The sequence below is a fragment of the Glycine soja genome, chromosome 20 (assembly GCF_004193775.1).
Source record: "Glycine soja cultivar W05 chromosome 20, ASM419377v2, whole genome shotgun sequence".
In the NCBI taxonomy this organism is placed as follows: Eukaryota; Viridiplantae; Streptophyta; class Magnoliopsida; order Fabales; family Fabaceae; genus Glycine; species Glycine soja.
The window spans coordinates 20,506,428-20,529,268 of record NC_041021.1 but is presented as its reverse complement, the minus strand read 5'-3'; the positions used below and the strand labels follow the sequence as shown (position 1 = coordinate 20,529,268).

The 22,841-nt window shown below is 34.2% G+C and overlaps 3 protein-coding genes across 4 annotated transcripts; 1 reads left to right on the top strand and 2 right to left on the bottom strand.

The window, feature by feature from the left end:
* Nucleotides 1–4,092: 4,092 nt before the first annotated feature.
* Nucleotides 4,093–6,183, bottom strand: LOC114401908 (protein MAIN-LIKE 1-like). Its single transcript, XM_028364483.1, has 4 exons — nt 5,851–6,183; nt 5,360–5,737; nt 4,872–4,976; nt 4,093–4,269 (listed from the first exon to the last, which is right to left on the bottom strand). The coding sequence occupies exons 1-4, from the start codon at nt 6,181–6,183 to the stop codon at nt 4,093–4,095; spliced, it is 993 nt and encodes a 330-aa protein (XP_028220284.1).
* A 5,486-nt stretch (nt 6,184–11,669) lies between these two features.
* Nucleotides 11,670–20,559, top strand: LOC114403378 (long chain acyl-CoA synthetase 8-like). 2 transcript variants are annotated; one of them, XM_028366307.1, is made up of 12 exons: nt 11,670–12,217; nt 12,902–13,314; nt 13,400–13,480; nt 13,646–13,915; nt 14,177–14,308; nt 14,381–14,554; nt 15,883–16,112; nt 17,611–17,728; nt 17,967–18,098; nt 18,217–18,351; nt 18,464–18,670; nt 20,133–20,559. In XM_028366307.1, exons 2-12 carry the CDS (start codon nt 12,934–12,936, stop codon nt 20,295–20,297), a joined length of 2,025 nt encoding a protein of 674 aa, XP_028222108.1. In that variant the 5' UTR covers nt 11,670–12,217; nt 12,902–12,933; the 3' UTR covers nt 20,298–20,559. The 2 variants fall into 2 exon arrangements, with proteins under 2 accessions (XP_028222108.1, XP_028222109.1); XM_028366308.1 differs by lacking the exon at nt 11,670–12,217 and having other exon boundaries at nt 12,656–13,314.
* A 470-nt stretch (nt 20,560–21,029) lies between these two features.
* On the bottom strand, nt 21,030–22,371 carry LOC114401694. Its single transcript, XM_028364273.1, has 2 exons — nt 21,592–22,371; nt 21,030–21,506 (listed from the first exon to the last, which is right to left on the bottom strand). Exons 1-2 carry the CDS (start codon nt 22,229–22,231, stop codon nt 21,157–21,159), a joined length of 990 nt encoding a protein of 329 aa, XP_028220074.1. The 5' UTR covers nt 22,232–22,371; the 3' UTR covers nt 21,030–21,156.
* Between the last annotated feature and the right edge of the window lie 470 nt (nt 22,372–22,841).

The following is a 22,841-nucleotide window of genomic DNA, read 5'->3' as shown; positions in this document are numbered from 1 at the left end:
ATAAAATAAAACTGTCTGCTCTCTTCAAGTCCAAGCCGGTTCAGCCCAATTCTGGATCCAAGCCCAATTGCTTATAATTCTCCCAAAATTAAATTAAAAACACAAAATTAGTCAAGTAGACCCAAATGATAAAACTGCATAGTTAATTTGACAATCAAGGCTAATAAGTAATTAAAATGGTGACAAAAAGGGTTAAGAAATAGGAGAAAATAATGGCACATCAGTAACCATCTTCGCTTTCAAGGTATGCAACTACAAAATGATGATGATGTTAACACAATTGTAGAAGCAAACTTCATGATGATGAACCAAGCAATTTTGATGATACCAAAAGCCCAAGTGATTGATTCAAGACTTCAAGATCAAGCATCAAGAATCCAATCCAAGATTCAAGATTCAAGAGAAGAAATCAAAAAGCAACAAGTCAAGACTTCATTTAGGATAAGTATTAAAAGATTTTTTCAAAAACCAAATAGAACAGTTTTGTTTTACAAAAGAATTTTCTCAAATTTTCTAAGTTACTAGAGTAATTACTCTCTGATAATCGATTACCAGTTATCAGTAATCGATTACTAGTGACCAGCTTGGTTTTCAAAATGTTTTCAAATGGTTTGCAACGTTCCAAAATGATTTTCAAACAGTGTAATCGATTACACTATATTCGTAATTGATTACAAGTGAATATGAACGTTGGAATTCAAATCCAATTGTGAAGAGTCACAACTTTTCATAAAATGCATTGTGTAATCGATTACACCTTTGTGATAATCGATTACCAGTGAACAGTTTTGAAGAAAAAGTTAAGAGTTATAACTCTTAACATGGTTTTCTCAAAAGTCATTACTCTTCCAATGGTTTCTTTGACCAGACATGAAGAGTCTATAAAAGCATGACTTTGGCACACATTCAAAAGACATATATGATATTCTTCCAAACAATTCTTTTTCGCAATCTTTCTCTAACCATTGCCCATTGCTTTTTCTTTGCCAAAAAGCTATCTAAACTTTGTTTCAAAACTTTGTTTTTCTGCAAGTGGAAATTCTGTAGAAAACAAAAATGTGTTATCTTTTCATCCCTTCTTCCTCTTGACAAAAGATTCAAAGGACTAACCGCCTGAGAATTCTTTTGATTCTCCCTTCCCCCTCCTGACAAAAGATTCAAAGAACTAACCGCCTGAGAATTCTTTTGATTCTCCCTTCCCCCTCTTGACAAAAGATTCAAAGAACTAACCGCCTAAGAATTCTTTTGATTTCTTCCCTTTCCCTTTAAACAAAAAATTTCAAAGGACTAACCGCTTGAGATATCTTTTGTTTCCCCTTACAAAGATTCAAGGGACTAACCGCCTAAGAATTCTTTGTCTTAACACATTGGAGTGTACATCCTTTGTGGTACAAGTAGAGCGTACATCTACTTGGGTTGTTATACTAAGAACAAGAGAGGATACATCTCTTGTGGATCAGTTCAAGTGGAGCATACATCCACTTGGTTGTTCAAAGAGAACAAGGGAGGGTACATCCCTTGTGGATCTTTTCTTGTAAAGGATTTTACAAGGTTATTGGAAATCTCAAGAACCGGTGGTTGTTTAGGGACTGGATGTAGGCACGGATTGTTGCCGAACCAGTATAAATCTTGTGTTTGTCTTCTTCTTCCCTACACTCTTTAATTTCCACTGTGTACTTTTCATTTCCGCTTTACTTTTTGTCTAAGTTATTGTTTTTGTTCTTTACTTTCTCATAACTTAGTTGTAAAGCCTAATTGAGTCTAGTAACATTAAAAAGGATAAATTTTTAATTAGTCAAGACACGCTCATAATTAATTCAACCCGCCTTTTTTAATTATTCTGAGGCCACTTGATCCAACAACAATGTTAATGTGTAATCATCAATTTTCGTGTGTTGGTCTGATTGAGTTATTATGCACCATTGGTAGAACACCATATGGTATATTAAACTTACTTGAAGCCAGTATGACCCCTACTCATGATGCACTGCTATATTACAATGAAAGGTGGAGCATGCCACGCCAAAATGAGTTTGTTGGTTACTCATTCACAGGAAAAAATCCCAAAAAGTTTGACATTCCTTCCGGATGTACCATGGATGAATTGAAGGATTTGATCAAGCAAGTTGCGCCTCATGGGATTCCTCCTTATGGTATTCATGAAACACAAACGGTAGGGTGATAGTTTTTTCGACAACCAAGTCACTATGAGTATTCAGATAAAATTATCAAATTCAAAATTATTGAACTGCAAACCAACGATGACGTGCTGAAGGTGTTAGTGCAGTCTAACTACTGGAAAAAATTTGGGCCAATAGAAATTTTAGCTGTTTTTAGTAAACATGTAATGGAAATGGAATATGACGTGTCCTTGTCACAAAATTAGGATGACTTAGTTGTAGTATTTGATGCAAATTTTGTTTCTTTGCTCTTTTGACTAATTTAGCTGTACTGGAAGAAGAAGATGTTCTAGTAGAAAAAGACTATGTATGCTCTCTGCAAGGCATTGGTTTTTGGTGGTGTGGTCACTCTAAAAGGAATCCAACTCTTTTTCTTATTTATAATAATTTGAAGGTCAATTAAATTTTTATTCCTTTAACTTTTTTAAATATAAATATTTAGTCTTTCAATTTTTTTCTACAACTTTTAGTTTTTGTTGATGTTTAAAATTAATTTTAAATATAAAATAAATGAAGAACTAAAAAAAGGAAAAATGAGAACTAATTTTAAATAATAAAAATAAAGGAAAGACCAAAATTGGAAATAAATAAAACTAAAAATACTAATGAAAAATTAAAAAATATATAAGTTATAGAACTAAAAATTTAATTATAAAAAATGTGATTTATTATAGTTTTAAATAGGTAAAATTACATTTTTGGTCCCCCAGTTTATCTCCAGTTTTGGATTTGGTCCCCCAGTAATTTAATTCACAAATTTGGTCCTCCTATCTTGTAAAATCGTGCAATGTTGGTCCCCTAGGCTACAATTGGATGTTGACCGTTAACAAATGATGTTGACTGCCACGTGTCACATTCTTATTGGATGATGACTGCTACGTGTCATGTTATGATTGGTCAATAAAAACAACAATTTATTTTATCTTTCATAGAGTTGACATCCAATCACAACATGCCACATGACAGTCATCATCCAATAAGAACATGACATGTGACAATCAACATCACTTGTTAACGGTTCACGTCTAATTGTGGCCTGGGGGACCAACATTGCACGATTTTACAAAATAGGGAGACCAAATTTGTGAATTAAATTACTGAGGACCAAATCTGAAACTGGAGATAAACTAGGGGACCAAATTTGTAATTTTGCCTTTTAAATATATACTTGTACGATTTCTGATAAAAAAAATTATTTTAATTTCTTAATTAGTAAAAAAAAATAATGATAAACAAAACCCTAAATCTTATTATAACTCATAAATAAAGACATGTTAATGCATGTTGCCCTCTACATATATACACTTTATTGGTAGTTCAAGAATCTTGTTCAAGGCCGGCCTTAGGCCTTCTCTCGGTGTGTGATGATCTGGAACAACTAAAAAGGACTCAAAAAAGTATAAATTCACCCTTTAACTATAGTCTATACAAACTGTCCAAAACCTTCCACTCTTAACTATAGTTATTTCATTGAGGATACAAGAAAAATGGTTAAAAATATTTGAATTATGTGCTGGCTAAAATGTGTTTTAATTTAGTCTCTTTGTTTTTATAATAACATCAAATGAAAAATAATATTGATGACGTAGAAATTAGGTAGTTTTCTTCAAAATAGTTTTTAGTAAGAGAATAAGAATAAAAAATTTCTAAATTAGTTACATCCATTTCGTATTATTTCAAATTAGTTTTTAGTTGTTTGCTTCAATTTTAAATGACATTCATACCATTTCGACGAATTTCGAATGAATTCGGAATCAAGTAATTTAAATATAACATTTAAACGTTAACACTAATATTATAAATAAAAATAACTTAAAATATACAAAATGTTTAGTCAAAAACAAAATTTTTTTCAAATACAAGAAAAGTATATACATCGTCCAAATATGATAATATCAAATGTGTAGATAAACTATGGCTGATCCGTGCGCCGCCTATGTCGAGACCTCACATACACAATGCGGTCTTCTGTGACACCCCTGACAATCCAAAGGCATTGTTCGATGACCTCATGTGTCTCTATGCCTGGCGTGACTATCCCTAGGTTGAGATGACGCTCCAACCTTTCAGCGATTGCATGGCAAGCCTCCTGTTAAATAGAAAACAAACAAATTACACAAATAAGTATTAAAATAATTGACATAAATGACATTTAATACATATCTTGCAAATTGTCAAACATACCACTGCATGCCTGGGCTCGTCCTCATCAGAACGGGCATGTGTCGATGTTGCTGCTGGCTCCGGGACCTAAGGGATATGTGGCTCCGGGACATGAGGGATATGAAAGATGTGTCTGGGTTGTGTCGCAGGTGCATCTCGTGGCAAATCTGATGGCTATGCCGCGGTCATGAAGGGATGAGAAATGATGAAGAACCAGTCCATGTAGTCGAGCATACTTGCTGGCGCAAGATGGTCTGAGTAGTGCATCCACCTGTCGTTTATCTCATCAAATGACTCCCATGAATCGACATGCGGTGTAGGAATACTCTGGATGTATCCGAACTAGTGCATGACCCTCTCTAGTCGGTGTCTGACAGCAACGGGCCCCCAGCGGAGCTGACCGAAAATGCATGAAATCAAATGAAACTCCCAGACTGGTCAATGCCCCCCATAAGGAATCCAGTAGACATCAGGAATCCTGAGTCAATCCTGACGCTGCCTGTACGTTGTTGTGGATATGGTCTTCACAGTCGCCTTTGTCGCAATCCACCGACATGCACGTGGTGACACCTCGTCGTACTCCAGATCAGCGATGCACTCCGCAACTAACGGAAAGTGCTCATATATCCAACACTACAAAGATTACATGCAAATCATACAAATTTCAAATGAACGTCTAAATTACTGTATTTGAAACATTGTTGTAATTAAGTTATCAAAAACATATTAATTACCTATAAGAGGGTGATGTAACCAGCAAGTTGTCAGCTGATGCTGATACAAGCATCATTCAAATGATCGTACATATGCACCAGGGCAGCAACTCCCCATGCATACCTCCCAGTCTGACTGAGGTCATGCAGAGCGTCTAAGAAGGCAACATGAACATGGGTTGCACTCTTGTTAGCAAAAAGAGTGCAACCTAAAAGATGAAGAAGATAGGCACGAGCTACAGCTGTCCAATGTCCGGCCTGGCATCTGCGCTGATATATATCTTGTAGCCAAGATAGGCGTACATATGGTCCATGACAATGTCCTGTCTCGGCCCAGGCTGCCTCTGGTGAGACTAGTAGTAAGTCAACCAACATCAACACTGCCTCATCGACATGCAGAGGAAGGAAGGTATGGAAGTCGCCAACAATGGGAAAATGAAGAAGATACGCCATGTTGTCCAGGGTGATGGTAACCTCCCCCACCGGAAGATGGAAACTAATGGTCTCCATCTGCCACCTCTCCACAAATGAGGATATAAGTCCCTGATCGCCAGTGTTTACTGAACACGCGATCAAAGGTCTTAGTCCTGTGCCAGCAACTAGCCCCTCAATGGCAGGGACAAACCTACCTAATCTTTGCACCTTCCTCCCATGGGAGGATAACTTTAGTTCAGGATGTTCCTAAATTGAAGTATAAAGGAACAGACAATTCATTAACATAATATTTTAAAGGAACACAAATTTCAATAATAACACATACTTAACAAATAACTTAAATTGAAAATTATAAATACCTCTCCGGTCCATACATTGGTTGCAACATGCTCAGCATACTCGATAAGCACTGATGGGTCGGTCGGTCGACCTAGAAATCCCTCAGGCTCATTTGAAGCAGCCTCTGCACCAAGTGGATGTACGTCTACACCAGCGTCTGCACCAGATTGATGAACGTCTACAGCTACCATAGGGTCATCCTCGACAATAGGGACAACTCCCCGTTGTCTATGTGCCGATGCGGTAGGCCTTCGCCACTGGGGAGCATCATTAGAATCATGACGATCCTCTCTCCCCAGAGCTTTGCCAATAACCCTACCTAAGGCACGACCTAAACCTCTAGTCCTAACCATGATTTGCAAATGTCTACCAAAAATTCCATCACTGATTTCATTGACTCAAAGTCATGCAAGTTCTAAGGATGTTTAAGTGATGTTGAAGGATTTCATTGGTGTAACGCTGATTTTATTGACTCAAAGTCATGCAAGTTCTAAGGATTTCATTGACTCTAGGGATTTCATTGACTCAGAATTTTGGTGTAACACTTTTTATGGAGCAATCAAGGATATAATTGAGTTAGACTATTATGGTCACTTCAAGTTTCTGATGTTTAAGTGTGATTGGTTTGAGGGTGAAGAAGATTAATTTGGGTTGACCATGCGTCACAGACCACAAACACTGGTTATGTACAACATCATTAAAAATTGGAGGTGATGGTGTTGTTGAGTGTCATGGAGAACAATGTGGGTCTCAAATCCCACACCAAGATCGATAAATAAGTCCAAAGACTCGTGGCTAGGGACCAATGAGTCAATAGAAAACTTCTACAGACAACCATGTATGTCCTTATAAAAAGCAGAAGACAACACAATCCACTCATAATTAAGGTATTTCACTGAACGTGTAAAATGCAAGGAGAATGAATGAAAAACTTGGTGGGGTTATGATAGAGTTCTTAAGTGACTAAAAAATGTGGTTATGATTGCACTCCATCTGCCTTTCAATGATGCTGCAAACATTTACGACAGCAAAACTTTGAGTATGTTACTTAAGCAACTATGAGTATGAAATCACACATACAATTACATCTTATCTAAATAGAGTTTTGAAATTGGCTATGTTACTTAAACTCACCTAGATAAGACTTTTGTTGTTATCTACTAACACCAGTAACTAATTTTTTATATCAGACCTCATCCAAGTGTTCGGGAAGTGATCTGGATAGAGATATCTAAGCTTTTGAAAATAAAACAGTTGAATGATTGCAGCATGGAGGCAACATGCTCTAACTGCATAACTCTTAAGAGTTTATAGGGTTCTAATCTTTTTTAGCATGCTTTTGGAATTCTAATGAGTGACTAAATTTAAGGGCTTCAAACACAGAACTAGGAGAAACTTTCATCAAAACTTAATAGTTTGTGTTCAAAGTAGTGCTACAACTTAATAGTTTGTGTTCCTATTTTCAATTTGTTATTCACTAGCATACAAGATATAAATAAAGTAATAAACCACTGAAACCTTCAAAATATAAATTCACACCAATCAAAATATCTTAAACAAGCATTATACAATATCATACATTATACAATACAAACCAAAAAGCCTCAAAACCAAATTTCAAACCAATATCTTAAACAAGCATTATACAATATCATACTTCAGCCTAAAAGCCTGAAAAGTAACCCTAAACCCTAATTAAAACCATTTTTCATAAATTAAAACCTAATTCCCACTTTTTAAAATTAAAATTGATTCTTGCGAATCAACTTGATCCGCAAGAAGCATTCGAATCAACCTATACTACTTGTGAATCAACTTGATCCATAAGCTCAACATAGAATTCAGATCATCTATCCTATTGCGGATCAACTACGTCCTACCTTGTCTCTACGGCAGATGACCTAAATCCTTAAGCGGATCAACTACAAACCTACAAACTGCACTACACAAGGAAAAATGGAAGCAGAACGACACAAGAAAAGGGACAATAGGCTTACCTCAATGAAGAACGAAAGCTCTCAGAAGAATGAAAGAAGAAGAGGCACTCACAGGAGGGACGAAGAGGCAGCTTGCGGAAGAAGAACAGCCAGCTTGCGGAAGAACCAAGCTCAACTCGCGGAAGAACGAGGCTCAGCTCACGGAAGAAGGGGAATCGCGAAAGAAGGAGAGGAAGAAGGAGAATGGCGGAAGAAGAAGAAAAGGCTAGTGCACAATTTTTATAAAAAAATACACAGGGGTATTTTTGACTTTTCCCATTAAGTGCTGGGTGCACCAGCAATAATGCTGGGTGCACCCAGCATCAACAAAAAGAGTGCTATGAAAGACCTAAATAAGGGCGTTGCTTTGAGCATAAGCATTTTTTGTTGGGACACCCAATAACACAGGTAAAAGGACTAAAATGTCCTTCACCTTTTCTTTAAATATGGATTGACAATCCGTATAACTCATATGGATTGATAATCCGTATGAGTCAAACGGATCGATAATTCGTTTGAGTCAAACGGATCGGCAATTCATATGAGTTTTTTTTTAAAACAATCAAAAATTTTAAAATTATTTTTTTGTTTAATTTTTTAGTTATTTTTTTAAAAATATTATTAAAATTTTTTAAAAAAGAAACTCATACGGATTAATTATCTGTATGAGTAATACATAAATATTGAAACTAAAATTTAAAATTTAATTATTAATCATTGTAATAAACATTAAAATACATAATTCAGTTAAATGTATACACAAAATTGTTTTAGCAATCTAATATTACTTTTACCAATCTAATTACTAAATTAATTTTTTAGCAATCTAATGTTTGTTTTAGCAATTTTTAAAGGTTTATATATATATATATATTATCATTTTTTTTTACCAATCTAATTACTAAATACATATTTTTTATTTTTTTATACCACTATAAAATAATATCACTAAATCAATATTTCTAAAATTGCTAAAACTATTTTAAAAAATTACACTACAAAACAAATTAAATATATAATTCAAAAAAAAATTATTTACTATTAAAAAAAATTAAAACCTACGGATCAACAATCCGTATGGTCATACAGATTGATGATCCGTGTGAGTCATACGGATTGACAATCCGTATGTTTCTAAATTTTTTTTATGTACCTCTTCTTCTCCGACGACGAATAACTACCCAACTTCACCGTATCCTCTTGAACAATGTACATACACCACCAGAGACAAAAATGCTCAGAAAAGGAGACTAATGAAAGCTAATGAAAACAACTTACACTAAGGGTGTGAGATTTTGCGAAAAAAAAAGACGTTGCAGAAATGAAAAATCAAACCTCCTATTTATAACCGAAAATACCCATAAGATATTTTTGGCATTTTCAAAAACTGTTGGGTATCCCAGCAAAAATGCTGGTTGTCCCAAGTAGTTGCCTCAACATTGATCTTGTATCAATGGTGAATGATAATGAATGTACTCTTATGCTAAACAAGAACAATAGCTTCTCTTTAGCCCATTAATCATTTCCTTTTAAGCTTGAGTTTGATTCAGAGAGGAGAGAAGTAGAGAGAAATTTGATGAGTCCTATATAGAATTTATATCTTTTACTTTCAATTTTATTTAAAAATAGTATTATATTAATACTCTCTATTTTTTTCATCTAAATCAAACACAACATTAGGCCTCTATTCTTTTTTTAAAAAAGTTTTATTCAATTTGTCCAATATAATTTCTAGCATATCAAAATCAGATTTATTTCTTTTTTGCTTTCTCTCTCCTTAATATGCCCAAAGCTAGGATTAAAAATATGGTTATTATGGACACTATTTTTTTTTTATGAGAAATTGAACTTGCGCATATTATCCAATCAATTAAGTTAGATTCTTTAGTTTTAGTTGTTTATAGTTGATATTATGGTGAAATATATTGATATTGTCATGAAGAAGAAGTCAAATATAAAGAAAATAAATAAAAGAATAATGAAACACAAAGATAAAAACTTAATAGAAAAATATTGATATTTTCAAGGAGTAGAAGTCAAATGCAAAGGAAAGAAACGGAGAATAAAGAAATAAAAAGATAAAATTTAAAAGAAACATTAAGCACAAAATATATGTCTCCTCCATAAATAGAAAAAAATGAGGTAAATTTTGTATTAATAAAAAAAATTCAACATAAAAAATTAAATGATTATTACATGCCTAGATAATATAAATATTTTTCACACTGTTATTTAATGTACAATAATTTATTGATTTTTATAATTAAAAATTATATAATTAATTATTTTTAATTAATTAAAATTGTAAGATATTTATAATGGTGGTAAATACTTATTAGAAGACTAAAAAAACAAAAAATTATTTTATTATATTTTTTGTTAACCATATTTTTTAAGAAAAATATGTTAAAAAGGTATTTAATTTTAAGAAATTATAAAAATGAAAAGAAATATCTTCATCAATCTCATACTAATTTGGGAAGAAGTTTTTTTCTTATTAGTGAAAAAAAAATATTTCACTCAAATAAACAATAAAAATTCAATAGTTTTATCGGATTTTTCTCTTCTCTATTTCTAATTCTCTAGTGAAACAATGAGTCGCTATCAATGAAATTTTGAATTTTCAAAACCTTTAACGTTTAGGGTTGTTTGGTAAGGGAGATTTTTTTAGTTTCTTGGAAATTTTAGGGTAAAATTTTTAGTTTTTCATATTTGATATCCATTTTAAAAAATTAACATTCTTGTGAAAGGAAGCTTCTAATGAATATTTTTTTAAACAATTAGTTTTTTTTGTTGAAAACTTTCTCATGGAGGAAGTCAAAATCTTACTTTTCCAAGTTTAAATTTTCTTTTATTACAATAATAATATTGTATTACTCTTATTGCATCAAGTTAAATGATAAAAATATCACCTAACTATTTGATTCCCAAAATTCTTATTTAAATATTCTCAATTACAAATCAAATAGATTTTATTCTTTATCAAGGAAACATGATATCAAGAATCATGATTTTTGGGCATGAAATTTTTTTCCTACCACTCCCTTATAGACTTCACAAAAAATTAAATTCCCTTCAATTATTGTTACCTCATTTTTAAAATTTAAGTAAATGACATTTTATGAGATAAGAAACTAGACTAAAAAAAAAGATAAGAAACTAAACATGAATTAAGAAAATTGAGAAATTAAAGTGATAAATAATTGTAATTGTAGTATTTCTATTTTATTGAGATGTCTAAATAACTCTTTTTTTATATAAATAAAACGTTTTTTTCACAATTATAGCTGAACACAAATATTTTTTCTTTATACATATGAATGTATTTTAAATAATTTTCATATAATTTTTTTAATTTTAAATAAATTACCCAAACCATTTAAGATTGAGTGTAGTTAAAGGAACTTATTCTTCTTAAACGACAAATTATGATTCGAATTTTGGCTTAGAGAGGAGCCTTATTGCTTATTATGAAATATGAATGATTCATGTGGAAACAATAAAATAGAAGCTGTCTTACATTTTGATTTTTAGTTTTGTATGGTTGAATAGTTGATTTTTCTCGACTTTTCCTTTTCTTGCGGATTTTGATCAAGTTGTTTATTTCTCATTCTTTATTTTATTTAATATCCATTTGTTGTTTTGAATGAACTGGTCCAAGTCAAAGTGTTTACTTCGTCTAAATAACTCTTGCTCCCAATTCTAGTTGTAATAAATCTAGAGATTGCGGCTTATAACAGAAAAAAAAGGTAAAAGCTAAAAATATATTTTTCATCCTTACTTATTTGTTTGGTTTTATTTCATATAAAATCTTTCACGGTTATATCCAATAGTCAACTGGACGCTAATACTTGTTAAAATCTAACACTCTCGCTTCAATCCTTAATTCAACCCCAAATCCCTCGTGCTCTTATCCCTCTCCACAAAACCAACATAAAAAAAATACAGAAAATGAGAGTATTATGTAGGCCTTCTTCTTCTTCTTCTTCTTCTGTCCTATAATTCATTGATATTTCTTCCCATCAAATCAAATAAAAAGAAAAGAAAAGCAACAGCAATTAACGGTACTACAAATGAATATAAAAGAAACCAAAAAAGAAAAACAGAAATGAGGACACGGTGGGTAAAGTATTGAAGAGAAACCTACATCACTTGAACCGCAACTGATGGAGCTGAAGAAGCAGAAGCTACTAATCATTTGTTGTGACTGTGAGTAGCAAAGTTTAGTTTGGAGATGTTAGAGGAGAAGGATGTTTGTGTATATGTGAAAGTGTAGACTCTGACAATGACCCCGCCGGAGCTCCGTCACGGCCACTTCGTGTTCCTGCAACCAGCCTTCGCCGGAAATTAACCGTCACAGCGACTTGAGGGTTGGATGAGGTGGCTGTTTTGGTTCAAGGTTTGGTTCGAGGTGCGGTGGTTATGGCTGATTCTTGCATTTTTTTTCCTGTAGTTTGCGGGGACTTTTAATCGCCACAAACTGTATTCTTGCTTTTTTTTTTCTTGCAATTAGTAACAGTTTTTAACCCCACAAATTATATTTTAAATTTAATTTTAAAAAAAGCATATAGGTTTGGATTTGTCATTTTAATTTTACGAGGATAAAAAATAATTTTTTTTACAGGTGACTAAAAACGAACTTAGAGTATTTCACCGGAAGAAAACATATTTTGGAAAAAAAAAATGTAGATTTTCACATATACGTGTGAACTCTATATTCTATTCAAGTTTGACTTCAACTTATCTTTATGTTTTTTATTCCTTTTCTCTCTTTTAATCAGCGTGGCGGTTGGTATAATAAACTTTTAAAAGGGATACCTTTCAATTTTATACTACTTGACTTTAATTGCTCTCAATTTTTATTTGAAATTCCATTTTGTTTATCATTGAAATACATTGCACATTCATATTCGATTGCTTTCTCCTTTCAGAATCATTGTATTTTATTTTGATTATATCCAACTGATTGTCAATTTGTATTGTCTAACTGATATATTATTGAATAATAGTTGTGTCCATGCTTTCTTTCACACCATTTGAATAGGGAAATCAATATTGTGTTGTGCTCTATTTCTCCATTTGAATAAACTTTTAGGAACTTGACTATACCTTGCCAAGCACAAGAAAATGGTTGATCATGGAGGTGTGCCAGTAGAAGTTGGTGGTGAGGCGGGCTATGCAGTACGTAATGCTCGAAAAACCGAGTTGGTTGAAGCTCCTTGGAAAGAAGCCCCAACCATGGCTCATCTATTTGAGCAATCCTGTGACAAATATAGCCACAATCCATTTCTTGGAACAAGAAAGCTAATACGAAAAGAGTTTGTTACATCAAGTGATGGCAGGAAGTTTGAGAAACTTCATTTAGGAAACTATGAATGGGAAACCTATGGAGAGGTATTTTCTCGTGTGTCAAATTTTGCATCTGGTCTTCTTAAATTAGGCCATAGTGCAGATAGCCGTGTTGCAATTTTCTCTGATACAAGGGCTGAGTGGCTCATTGCCCTTCAGGTAAATTATGCTTGCTTTTATTGAGTCATTCCATTACCTTTTGGCTTAATTCACACATTTTAATGACAATCTTGCTAAACTTCAGGGTTGCTTCAGGCAGAATGTAACAGTTGTTACTATTTACGCTACATTAGGTGAGGATGCTCTGGTCTACTCACTAAATGAGGTAGGAAATTATCATATCTTGCATAATATCTTAGAGATTGTATAATTAGATGAAAATAGTTGGATTTGATACTGCATTTTAGAGAAGTCAAATCCAAAATGGTTAATGATTACAGTAACTAAAAGTGATGGACAGTTTCTCATTTGAGCTTTGTGATGTGAACAGACTGAAGTATCTACTCTGATCTGCGAGTCCAAGCTGTTGAAGAAGTTGGATGCAATAAGATCAAGACTAACCTCTGTCCAAAATGTTATTTACTTTGAAGATGATAGCAATGATGAAGATGCTTTCTCAGGAAGTTTGAGCAACTGGACAATTGCATCTGTTAGTGAAGTTGAGAAACTCGGGAAAGAAAGTCCGGTTCAACCAAGCTTGCCTTCCAAGAATGATATTGCGGTTATCATGTACACAAGTGGTAGTACAGGTCTGCCAAAGGTTTGTTTCTTCGTCAAGTTTTGTTAAAGGTGTCCCTTTCTGTGTGTCTGTGAATGTATAATCTCTTATTCATATTTGTGATTTGATGCAAAGTGCTTTTGTCCAGAGTCATGCTTGTGAATAATGATTTTGGGTGATAAAATATCAACAAGAACCATATCAAGACATTGTATTAATATAATGAAAATTTTCTTGTCTGCAACATTGAGAACCAATAGGATCTCCCTCAGCTCAGTTCTATGATTCCCTTTGATTTGACAGGGTGTTATGATTACTCATGGAAACATTGTAGCAACAACAGCAGCAGTTATGACAATTATTCCAAATCTTGGTAGCAAGGATGTGTACATGGCCTACTTGCCCCTTGCTCATGTTTTTGAAATGGCAGCAGAGGTAATTTCTTCTTAGCCTTCTAACTGTCAAAGTAGTTGATGATATTATCTCTAACTTACTGTGGTTGTCCAGTCTGTTATGCTAGCTGTAGGTTGTGCCATCGGTTACAGCTCTATTCTGACTTTGACTGACTCATCAAGTAAAATCAAGCAAGGAACCAAGGGAGATGCCAATGTGTTAAAGCCTACACTTATGGCAGCTGTACCAGCTATTGTTGATCGTATTCGAGATGGAGTTGTAAAAAAGGTTTGAATCAAACTAACATTATATTTAGTAACTTGAAAAGAAAATTGTGACAACTAACTCCAAAATGGTATAGTGCTTCACAACATTAACTCAACCTTAGTTCATGGACTGTTTGTGGTCAAATGCCATAGTTACTATTGTTTAGCCTTATACTTCGGCAAAGAGGAAGAACACAGTCCTTGTTGCAGCAACTAGGTTGAGTATTGATTTTAGCATCCAACCATTTGAATAGATGGTTTATCAATACCAAATGAATGTACTCTTCCTTTTATCTCATCATAAAAAGATGAAAAGAAAAATAGAAATGGAATTTGACTACAACTCATCTCAGCTAGTGACTTTATTAATGAATCTATTAGGTTTGATAATATCTGGGATTTAATTGTAGTTTCTAATATAAATTTAGGAAAATTTTGGTTGTTTTTGTAAGAGGTCTGTTTAAGTTAAGGTAGAGGGGAGGAGTAACAACACAGCTTTATCCCACTTGGTAAGGCCTGCTACATGGATCATATATGCTGTTGACTCTATAAAATCATTTAGAGTGAATTTTTTAATGGTTTCTCCTAAAGTTTTCTTGTAACTCGTAGTTCGACAATGTTATAGGATGAAAGGGTTGTTGCTTGGAAGAATAAAAGGAAGACTAAGTAGTTAATTTAGACTGATAGAACAATTAGTAAATTAGAGGGGGGTTAATTTTATAGATAGTGAGAATAAAGGGTAGGGATGTCATTTTATGGACTCATTTGTAGAAGACTGAGCAAGAGTTTCTCGTGAAATGGAAAATCCTTGGGTGGTGAGATCTTTCTACTTGTTCTATTCATTTATAGTCAAGCAATAAAATCATTCTATTATCTTTCGTATTTCCTCATGGGTTCCTAAGAGAAGAATTTCAATTTGACACTTTGTTTTGTATTGTAGCAGCTATATTTGAGCATATCCTTGCATGAGCAAACAACCTTAAAACTAGTTCATGTTATCGTTTGCTCGATAACTCTAACACTACTACTACTCAAACTTTTCCCACATGCATTCATCAACAATCTTATCTTTTTCTTGTATCTCTATCCACCACATCAATACTTTCATCTCCACTATATTTAATTTTTACTTGTATTAGAACTTTACCATTCTATCACTTACTAGCATTGTGAATTTCTGGTGATATAGATATCAACTAGAATTTTCAATTTTGAAAGACACTTTCCAGTCACAATTCTCAAATTGCAAAATCTTATATTTTATGTGTCCCTTTCTCTTGCTATTGAATGCTTTAAAGCAGTGACTAAATAGTTATTTCTCTTCCTTACTCTTTTCTATAATATACTTAGGTTGAGGAAAAAGGGGGGCTTGTGAAGAATCTTTTTCATTTTGCATACCAGCGCCGACTGTCTGCTGTAAAAGGAAGCTGGCTTGGAGCTTGGGGATTGGAGAAGTTGGTGTGGGATACCATTGTCTTTAAAAAAATTCGTGATGCTATTGGAGGCCGCCTCCGTTATATGCTTTGTGGGGGAGCCCCTTTATCTGGAGATTCACAGCACTTTATCAATGTCTGCATGGGGTAACCATTCCTATCTTTATACCACATATTCTTGGAACTAACTAGTCACATGCATGCTTGTGTGCTCACATCCCGGTGTATGTGATGGGGTCATGGATCTAGGTGGTGGAAGAAGTTATCTGCTATACATAGTTTGATTTTAATGTGAATTTCTATCTAATAGTAAGTGTAAGATACAACAACAATAAAATTCTTATCCAATTGATGAGGTTAGCTACATGGATCACATGACATTATTGAGCTAGGTTCAAGACTCAATTCTTTATCATGAGATCTCTTTTAACAATTTCTAGTGTGAGATAGTATATATCATCGTATTCAATTCCTATATGTAAGATTGTAACAATGCCATTCTCCATCATTCTCTTTTTCTTGTTGGTCATGCATAAATTTTAGCCACATGATAGAAACCAGATTAGAATTGTAGACAGAAAATCTTCTATTAATAGAAAAACATTTAAAGACTTTCGAGACACTTGGACTCTCCTGCAACAATCTGAATTCCCTCTCAAATTTCAAGATAAAATCTCCCTCCCAACCTCTTTTCTCATTTATAGGCAACATGCTTTGTTTCCCTAATTATCTCAGCCGCCAACTAGCTAACTAACTCTCTAATTATTCTACTGTGAAACTAAAAATGGGGTTAAGTGTACCTATCAATACTCTCCCCTAAAGTTTCACCTTGTCCTCCAAAATTAATGGCATGACTGATAGTAAATTAAGACAACTAATTATCCACCATAAACTAATATAATACCAATGGTTATCAATTAACATTATTAATTTACATTTATGTATAATGTTAAGAGTTGTGAGAATGAAAAAAGACACTCTAACAAGGTGTAAAAATGTGCAAAATTCGTTTTCATAGCTAAACAACAGAAGCTAAAGAATCTAAGTGACATCTCAAGAGCTCGTATCCCAAGTTTCATATATTATGAGTAGAAATAGATTAATGTTCATGTTTTGTGATGTTATTGTTAAGATTCAACATCAACTAGGAATATAGCCAAAGTATTCCCAATTAGATTTGGCCCATTTGGGCAATTCTCCCCCTTTTCTTGTAGCTTTTTTATGTTGAGTGAGGCTTAGTCCATTTTCAATGTTTCCTTTTGACCAGAGGTGGATGTTCTAAGATCTAGTCATGATGTTGGGTCGTTTGTAGATGTCAAAATATGCAAACTTCATGCTCCAAATGTCTAGTCTTTGGCCTGAGGTGGATGTTCTAAGATATCAAATTTGTTAAGAATATTGCCAAAGTGGTCTTTTTATGACTTGGACAATCCTTCCTTTTGACCAAACTTTTGAGGGTTGGCATAGGTCTTTTCCATTTCTAACATATACTTATTTATAGGAAAGACCAGCAGGCTCACTTGGTGCATTAAACTTTATTTTTCAACCATTTCTATTGAAGTTAATGTAAATATTAATGATTTTATACCTCCTTTTGCCAAACCAGATTTGACATTCTCCATACTTACATTTTACCTGTCAACAGGGCTATTATTGGGCAAGCATATGGCTTGACTGAAACATTTGCAGGGGCTGCCTTCTCTGAATGGTATGACCGCAAGGTGGGGCGTGTTGGTCCACCTCTTCCTTGTTCCTACATTAAGGTATGTCATATATTCCACTGATGAAAATTCAGTGTGGTGCATTCATTTATTTAATTAACATCATTAATTATTACAATTTCATGCTTGTGCATAATTGTAAAACTTCTTTGATTTTGAAAATTAGTAAGAAAACGAGTTACATATCTTGAGTTATAGTACTATAAGTTGCAGTTGGTGCCACTTAATTAAGAGCCTTAAATGGGAGGAGTTTGATTTCTTTATTAATGTGGTTATATAGCTTGTTTCTTGGGAAGAAGGAGGGTATCTGACATCAGACAAACCAATGCCACGCGGAGAGATTGTAGTTGGGGGATTTAGTGTGACTGCCGGTTACTTTAAGAATCAAGAAAAAACTAATGAAGTGTTCAAGGTAATTTTCAAACTTTCAGTTATATGCCTATTATCTTTCCCTTTTAACTTTCTTCAACTGCTCTAAAATGTACCTTTGCTAATGTATGCCACATGGGTCATTTTTGAACTTAGTACAGGTTGATGAGCATGGTATGCGTTGGTTTTATACTGGGGATATCGGACAATTCCATCCTGATGGATGTCTTGAAATCATAGATAGGAAGAAGGATATTGTCAAACTTCAGCATGGAGAATATGTCTCTCTCGGAAAGGTTACTCAAATATACCTTGTCATTTTAGAATCTGAATGAAATACTGCCACAAGTTTCTAGTGAATTTTTCAATTCCTACATAGTGATTTCATTTTTTTTCTCTTAATTGCAGGTTGAGGCAGCACTATCATCATGTGACTATGTGGATAATATAATGGTTTATGCAGACCCCTTTTACGATTACTGTGTGGCTCTAGTTGTTGTTTCATATCAGTCCCTGGAGAAATGGGCCGAACAAGCTGGTATTGAGCACAGAAATTTTTCTGATCTGTGTAACAAACCTGAAACTATCACTGAGGTCCTGCAAGCTATTTCTAAGGTTAGCTAATCTGTGGATGCTTCCTTGTTTGCTAGTATATATCCAAGATATAACCTATAGGTTGTCCAGTTATAATTTATCAATTATCAAAATATACATAACAGTAAGTAATTATGATGAGGCAACACTAGCTGTAAACTACAGTACTCTTGATACAAATAGGGAGATGTAAGTTTCCTCTTTCTTCATTTATATTAGGCTGTTTAAATATTTAAGGAAAAAAATTGAATCCTCATACTAAAGTAAGATTGTTCAAGACAATATCAGATAAAGCTAATATCAAGCCAGATTGAATAGTGTTGGAGTCAACATATGAAAAATGGAGATTATATCATACCACCAGTTGCAGTGTTTGGAGATAATAAATCATTCACGAGGCTCCACTTAACTACATAAGATTTTTAGAAAGTTGGTCTTTGACATGGTACCAAAGCCTTAATCAATGGTTTGGAGGTTGATCCTCGCTGCTGTTAGATTTCAGCTTAAAACCAATTGGTACTAAGTGAAGTTGCCCAACAGATATATAAGCTGTACCCCAAGAATTGAGGCAGGCGATGTGGGACTTCCTAACCACCCCTCCACAGATGCCTGCCAAAACAGACGAGCCTACTAGAATAGGCAAGAACTAAGATGGGCTATAGGCTCTGATACCATGTTAGTTTTCAACTTAAAACCAATTGACACTAAGTGAAGTTACCCAACAAATATATAAGTTGCACCCCAAGAATTGAGGCAGACGATGTGAGACTTCCTAACCTCCATTCTTCTAAATTAAGTTGGTTTTTAGTTCAAGATAGAAGGGGCCTATGGTTCATGCTCAAGTCTGAAGTGTTCATGTGTGAGAGAGCATGCTAGAGGCATGAATTCATGTTTGTAAAGTTAGTCTTCGTCTCATGGTTTAGGTTTCTTGGATCCATTTTACAAAGTAATGACGAGATTGATGCAAATGGTGCACATTGCACAAAAAATTCAAGTTGGGAGGATGAAATGGAGGGTTTCTTGAGGCATAAGATATTGTTGCAACTTGCAAGCAGCATCAAATTCAAAGGAAGATTCTACCATAAAACAATAAATTAATGAAAATCACTTGTTCATAAGACTTTGAAACCATGTCTTTGGTCAACTATGCTAAAAGCTATTAAGTGAAGACACATCAATGGTTTTATATGATATCTCTTTAACACTAAAGAATTATAGATGAAATATATGCACTTAAATGTGTTTTGATATTTGCATTGCCTGTATTAAGGAAATTTCCATTTGGGGTTTGTGTTCTTTTGGTTGACCTATCATTATAGTGACATGGCATTTTCCAATCGAGGTGAAGCTTGACAGATAAAATCTGAAAAATGATTTTTAGATCTGCCAAACTAGAGTTTTATTTATGATGTAACAAGGTAGTTATAAGTTAACAAGCATTGTGTGTTACATGGTTAATGGTGACTCCTTAAATTTGTTTCAGGTCGCAAAAGCTACAAAGCTGGTGAAATCTGAAATTCCTGCAAAGATTAAGTTGTTGCCAGATCCATGGACACCTGAATCTGGATTAGTCACTAATGCTCTCAAGATAAAGAGAGAACAACTGAAAGCTAAATTCAAAGATGATCTTCTGAAGTTGTATGCATGAAATATTTAACCTTTTGTCAATGTATTGTTTAGTGTAAGTTATGTAATTTGTATTTTCAATATCTGAAAGTAATATAGCTAAACTTGATGCATGTGTGTTAATTGTTTGTAATATATGGCATAAAAAAGACACACTGCACATTGTACTTGCCTGTGAACATGAATTATGTACATAAAGGAAAACGTGTTCCATTAGTGGTTGTACACTTGTACATATGCATTATATAGTCATGCCAAGTAATGGATAGTTTTTTTATGAGCAATCATTTCACTTGATAAACAAGTCTTGCTGAGTGATATTAGAGACACACACGTGCACACATATATACTAAGTGGTTGGCAATGCAAATAAGCTAGCTTTTACTTCATTCAATTAGCTTAAAATAAAAGTTAATTTGACCAAAATAAAACTATTTTGTAAAATAGCTTATTTCACTAGGTTAGATGATTTTGCTTTAAGTGACACTTCCAGTTGGTGTAACAATCATCACAGTAATTTGGTAGCGAAAGAGGGTGTGCAACGTAAGGGACTTTGTGTTTGTTTAAGAAAACTGTGAAATTGTGCAACGTAATAGCTACTTGTCTGTACTGATTTGTCTGTCTTGTTTTTTTAGCAAATCAAACGCACCTTATGGTTTTTATTCTTTAACTTTTCTGTTTCTGCTTTTGAGCTGAGTTATATTTAGTTCAAAAGTATGATGAATTGCAGACATAATAGGGGGAAAAAGTTGGGATGTAATTGTAATGAGTAGGGAAATGCGATACTTATGTTACTGCAATGTAAACATGTACAGAATAAGGTAGCATGGACTGTGCGAAAAATTACTAGGTAGTCCAGAAGCACTAAATCTTTTGAGTAATTACAAAAGGGAAACAAATAAAGAACTCTGAATGAATATTGATTCGGCAGAGCAAGAGAAAATGAAAATTAAATCTTTCTTCATCAGCCAAGTGATGTGCGAAGGAAGGATGTCAGTATGTTGCAAGATTTGGAGGCAAAACCCAATGTTGGTGAGGTGGTGGAACTTGATCTTGCAAGGTCGTGTCATAAATGCTCTTTCTTTTTCCCTTTTTGTTTGAGGCTCGCAGATGAAGAAAGTATTTTTGGGCATGACTAGCAACTTGGGTTGAGGTTCTAGTCTTAACAGCATACCTTGCAATATTCTTCCAATCTCCCTTGCCATAGATTGCAAGCCCTTGAAGAAATAACCTGTAATGAAAATGAAAGAAGAAAAACATAAAAAGTTTATTGATATGCAAAATCTAATAGTTTGAGAGATTAAATAGAATAGTACATGTGTTCTTCATTGGTCCATCTGTTGCAGCGATTGTGAGATGATGATGCCGATGAAGTGGAGGGTCGGTTCGCTGTCTGTGTCTGTGGAAGAAGGGTGATGTGCCCTGCCGGAACATCGGAGTGGATAGGGGAAGAAGGCTAGGGGCAGGGGCAGTGTTCTTTGACTCCAACAACTCTTGCAACAACATCGGAGTCGAAAGGGAAAGAAGGTGATCGAGGGTTTCTTCGGCCGACGGAGAAAGAAGCCTTGGGGCAGTGTTCTCTAACTGATCGAGGGTTTCTTCTATCGGAGGAAGGTAAACGAGGGTGTCGTCCCACTCATCGAAGCCGCCGTGAAACTGTGTATGCGGCAACATCGATTCCGTCGGGGGAGGCACTGACAAAGATGACAACTTGGGAGGAAGTTGAACGAGGCTGTTCTCCAACTCAAACACCTGCAGCTTGTTGTTGTCGGAGCCACCATCAGAATCAGAATCACCACTGTGAACATGGGTGGCGTCCTCCAACGGAAACATCATCGATGGGGCAGTGTTCTCTGAATGAATGAGGGTCTCCAACTCTTTATACAGTGCCTCCTCCTTGTCGAAGTCGAAGCCACCGTCAAACTCAAACTCGTCGTCGTTGTTTCCTCTGAACATTCTTTCTTTCGTTTCAACTCAATAACCACACAAAACTAAACAAAACCCTTTCTCTTCTAATTTCTTTCTTTCTTTCTTTCATAAAAATCTGATCCTTAAATTTCGAACCAGGAAATGCCAATACGCGCGTCTTCGCTTCCTCTTCCCTCCTTCCTTTGTCTAACGGCTACTTTAAAACCAACGGATTCGATTCGGCTTGTTCAAAGAATCCTGTCTTTTGAATCGTTGGATGTCTTTTGCTTGTCTTATCTTTATTTTTTTCTTCTTCCTTTGTAAAACTTTGCCAATTTTATCATCACTTCTATTTGTTCTCTTTGCCTATAAAAAAAATAAATGTATTTATGGTACTTCAACTTTCATCCATTTGACATGGGTCGATATGATTTTTTTTTAAATATTTGATAATTGAACTATATAAATAAATAAATGAATATTATGCATAAGAAAATGACTTAAATATGTTTTTAAGGATACAATGAACACAATAAGCAAAGAGAAATTAAGGAATGTTTGTTTCATGAACTATTTTGTTATTCCCAAGAATACAAGACCGGAAAAAATTGTCCCATGTTTATTATGAGGTCATAAAAAAAAAAATCTTGGATATATT

What these genes read in the sequence shown, in the direction of transcription:
- LOC114401694 (XM_028364273.1), bottom strand. Translation starts at nt 22,231, where the DNA reads ATGTTCAGAGGAAACAACGACGACGAGTTTGAGTTTGACGGTGGCTTC. An exon ending in TGGACCAATGAAGAACACAT is followed by an intron (nt 21,507 to 21,591) that starts GTACTATTCTAT and finishes TTTTCATTACAG; the next exon opens with GTTATTTCTTCAAGGGCTTG.
- LOC114401908 (XM_028364483.1), bottom strand. Translation starts at nt 6,183, where the DNA reads ATGGTTAGGACTAGAGGTTTAGGTCGTGCCTTAGGTAGGGTTATTGGC. An exon ending in CCAATGTATGGACCGGAGAG is followed by an intron (nt 5,738 to 5,850) that starts GTATTTATAATT and finishes ACTTCAATTTAG; the next exon opens with GAACATCCTGAACTAAAGTT. An exon ending in GGATTGCGACAAAGGCGACT is followed by an intron (nt 4,270 to 4,871) that starts GTGAAGACCATA and finishes TCTATTTAACAG; the next exon opens with GAGGCTTGCCATGCAATCGC.
- LOC114403378 (XM_028366307.1), top strand. Translation starts at nt 12,934, where the DNA reads ATGGTTGATCATGGAGGTGTGCCAGTAGAAGTTGGTGGTGAGGCGGGC. An exon ending in AGTGGCTCATTGCCCTTCAG is followed by an intron (nt 13,315 to 13,399) that starts GTAAATTATGCT and finishes GCTAAACTTCAG; the next exon opens with GGTTGCTTCAGGCAGAATGT. An exon ending in TCCTGCAAGCTATTTCTAAG is followed by an intron (nt 18,671 to 20,132) that starts GTTAGCTAATCT and finishes AATTTGTTTCAG; the next exon opens with GTCGCAAAAGCTACAAAGCT.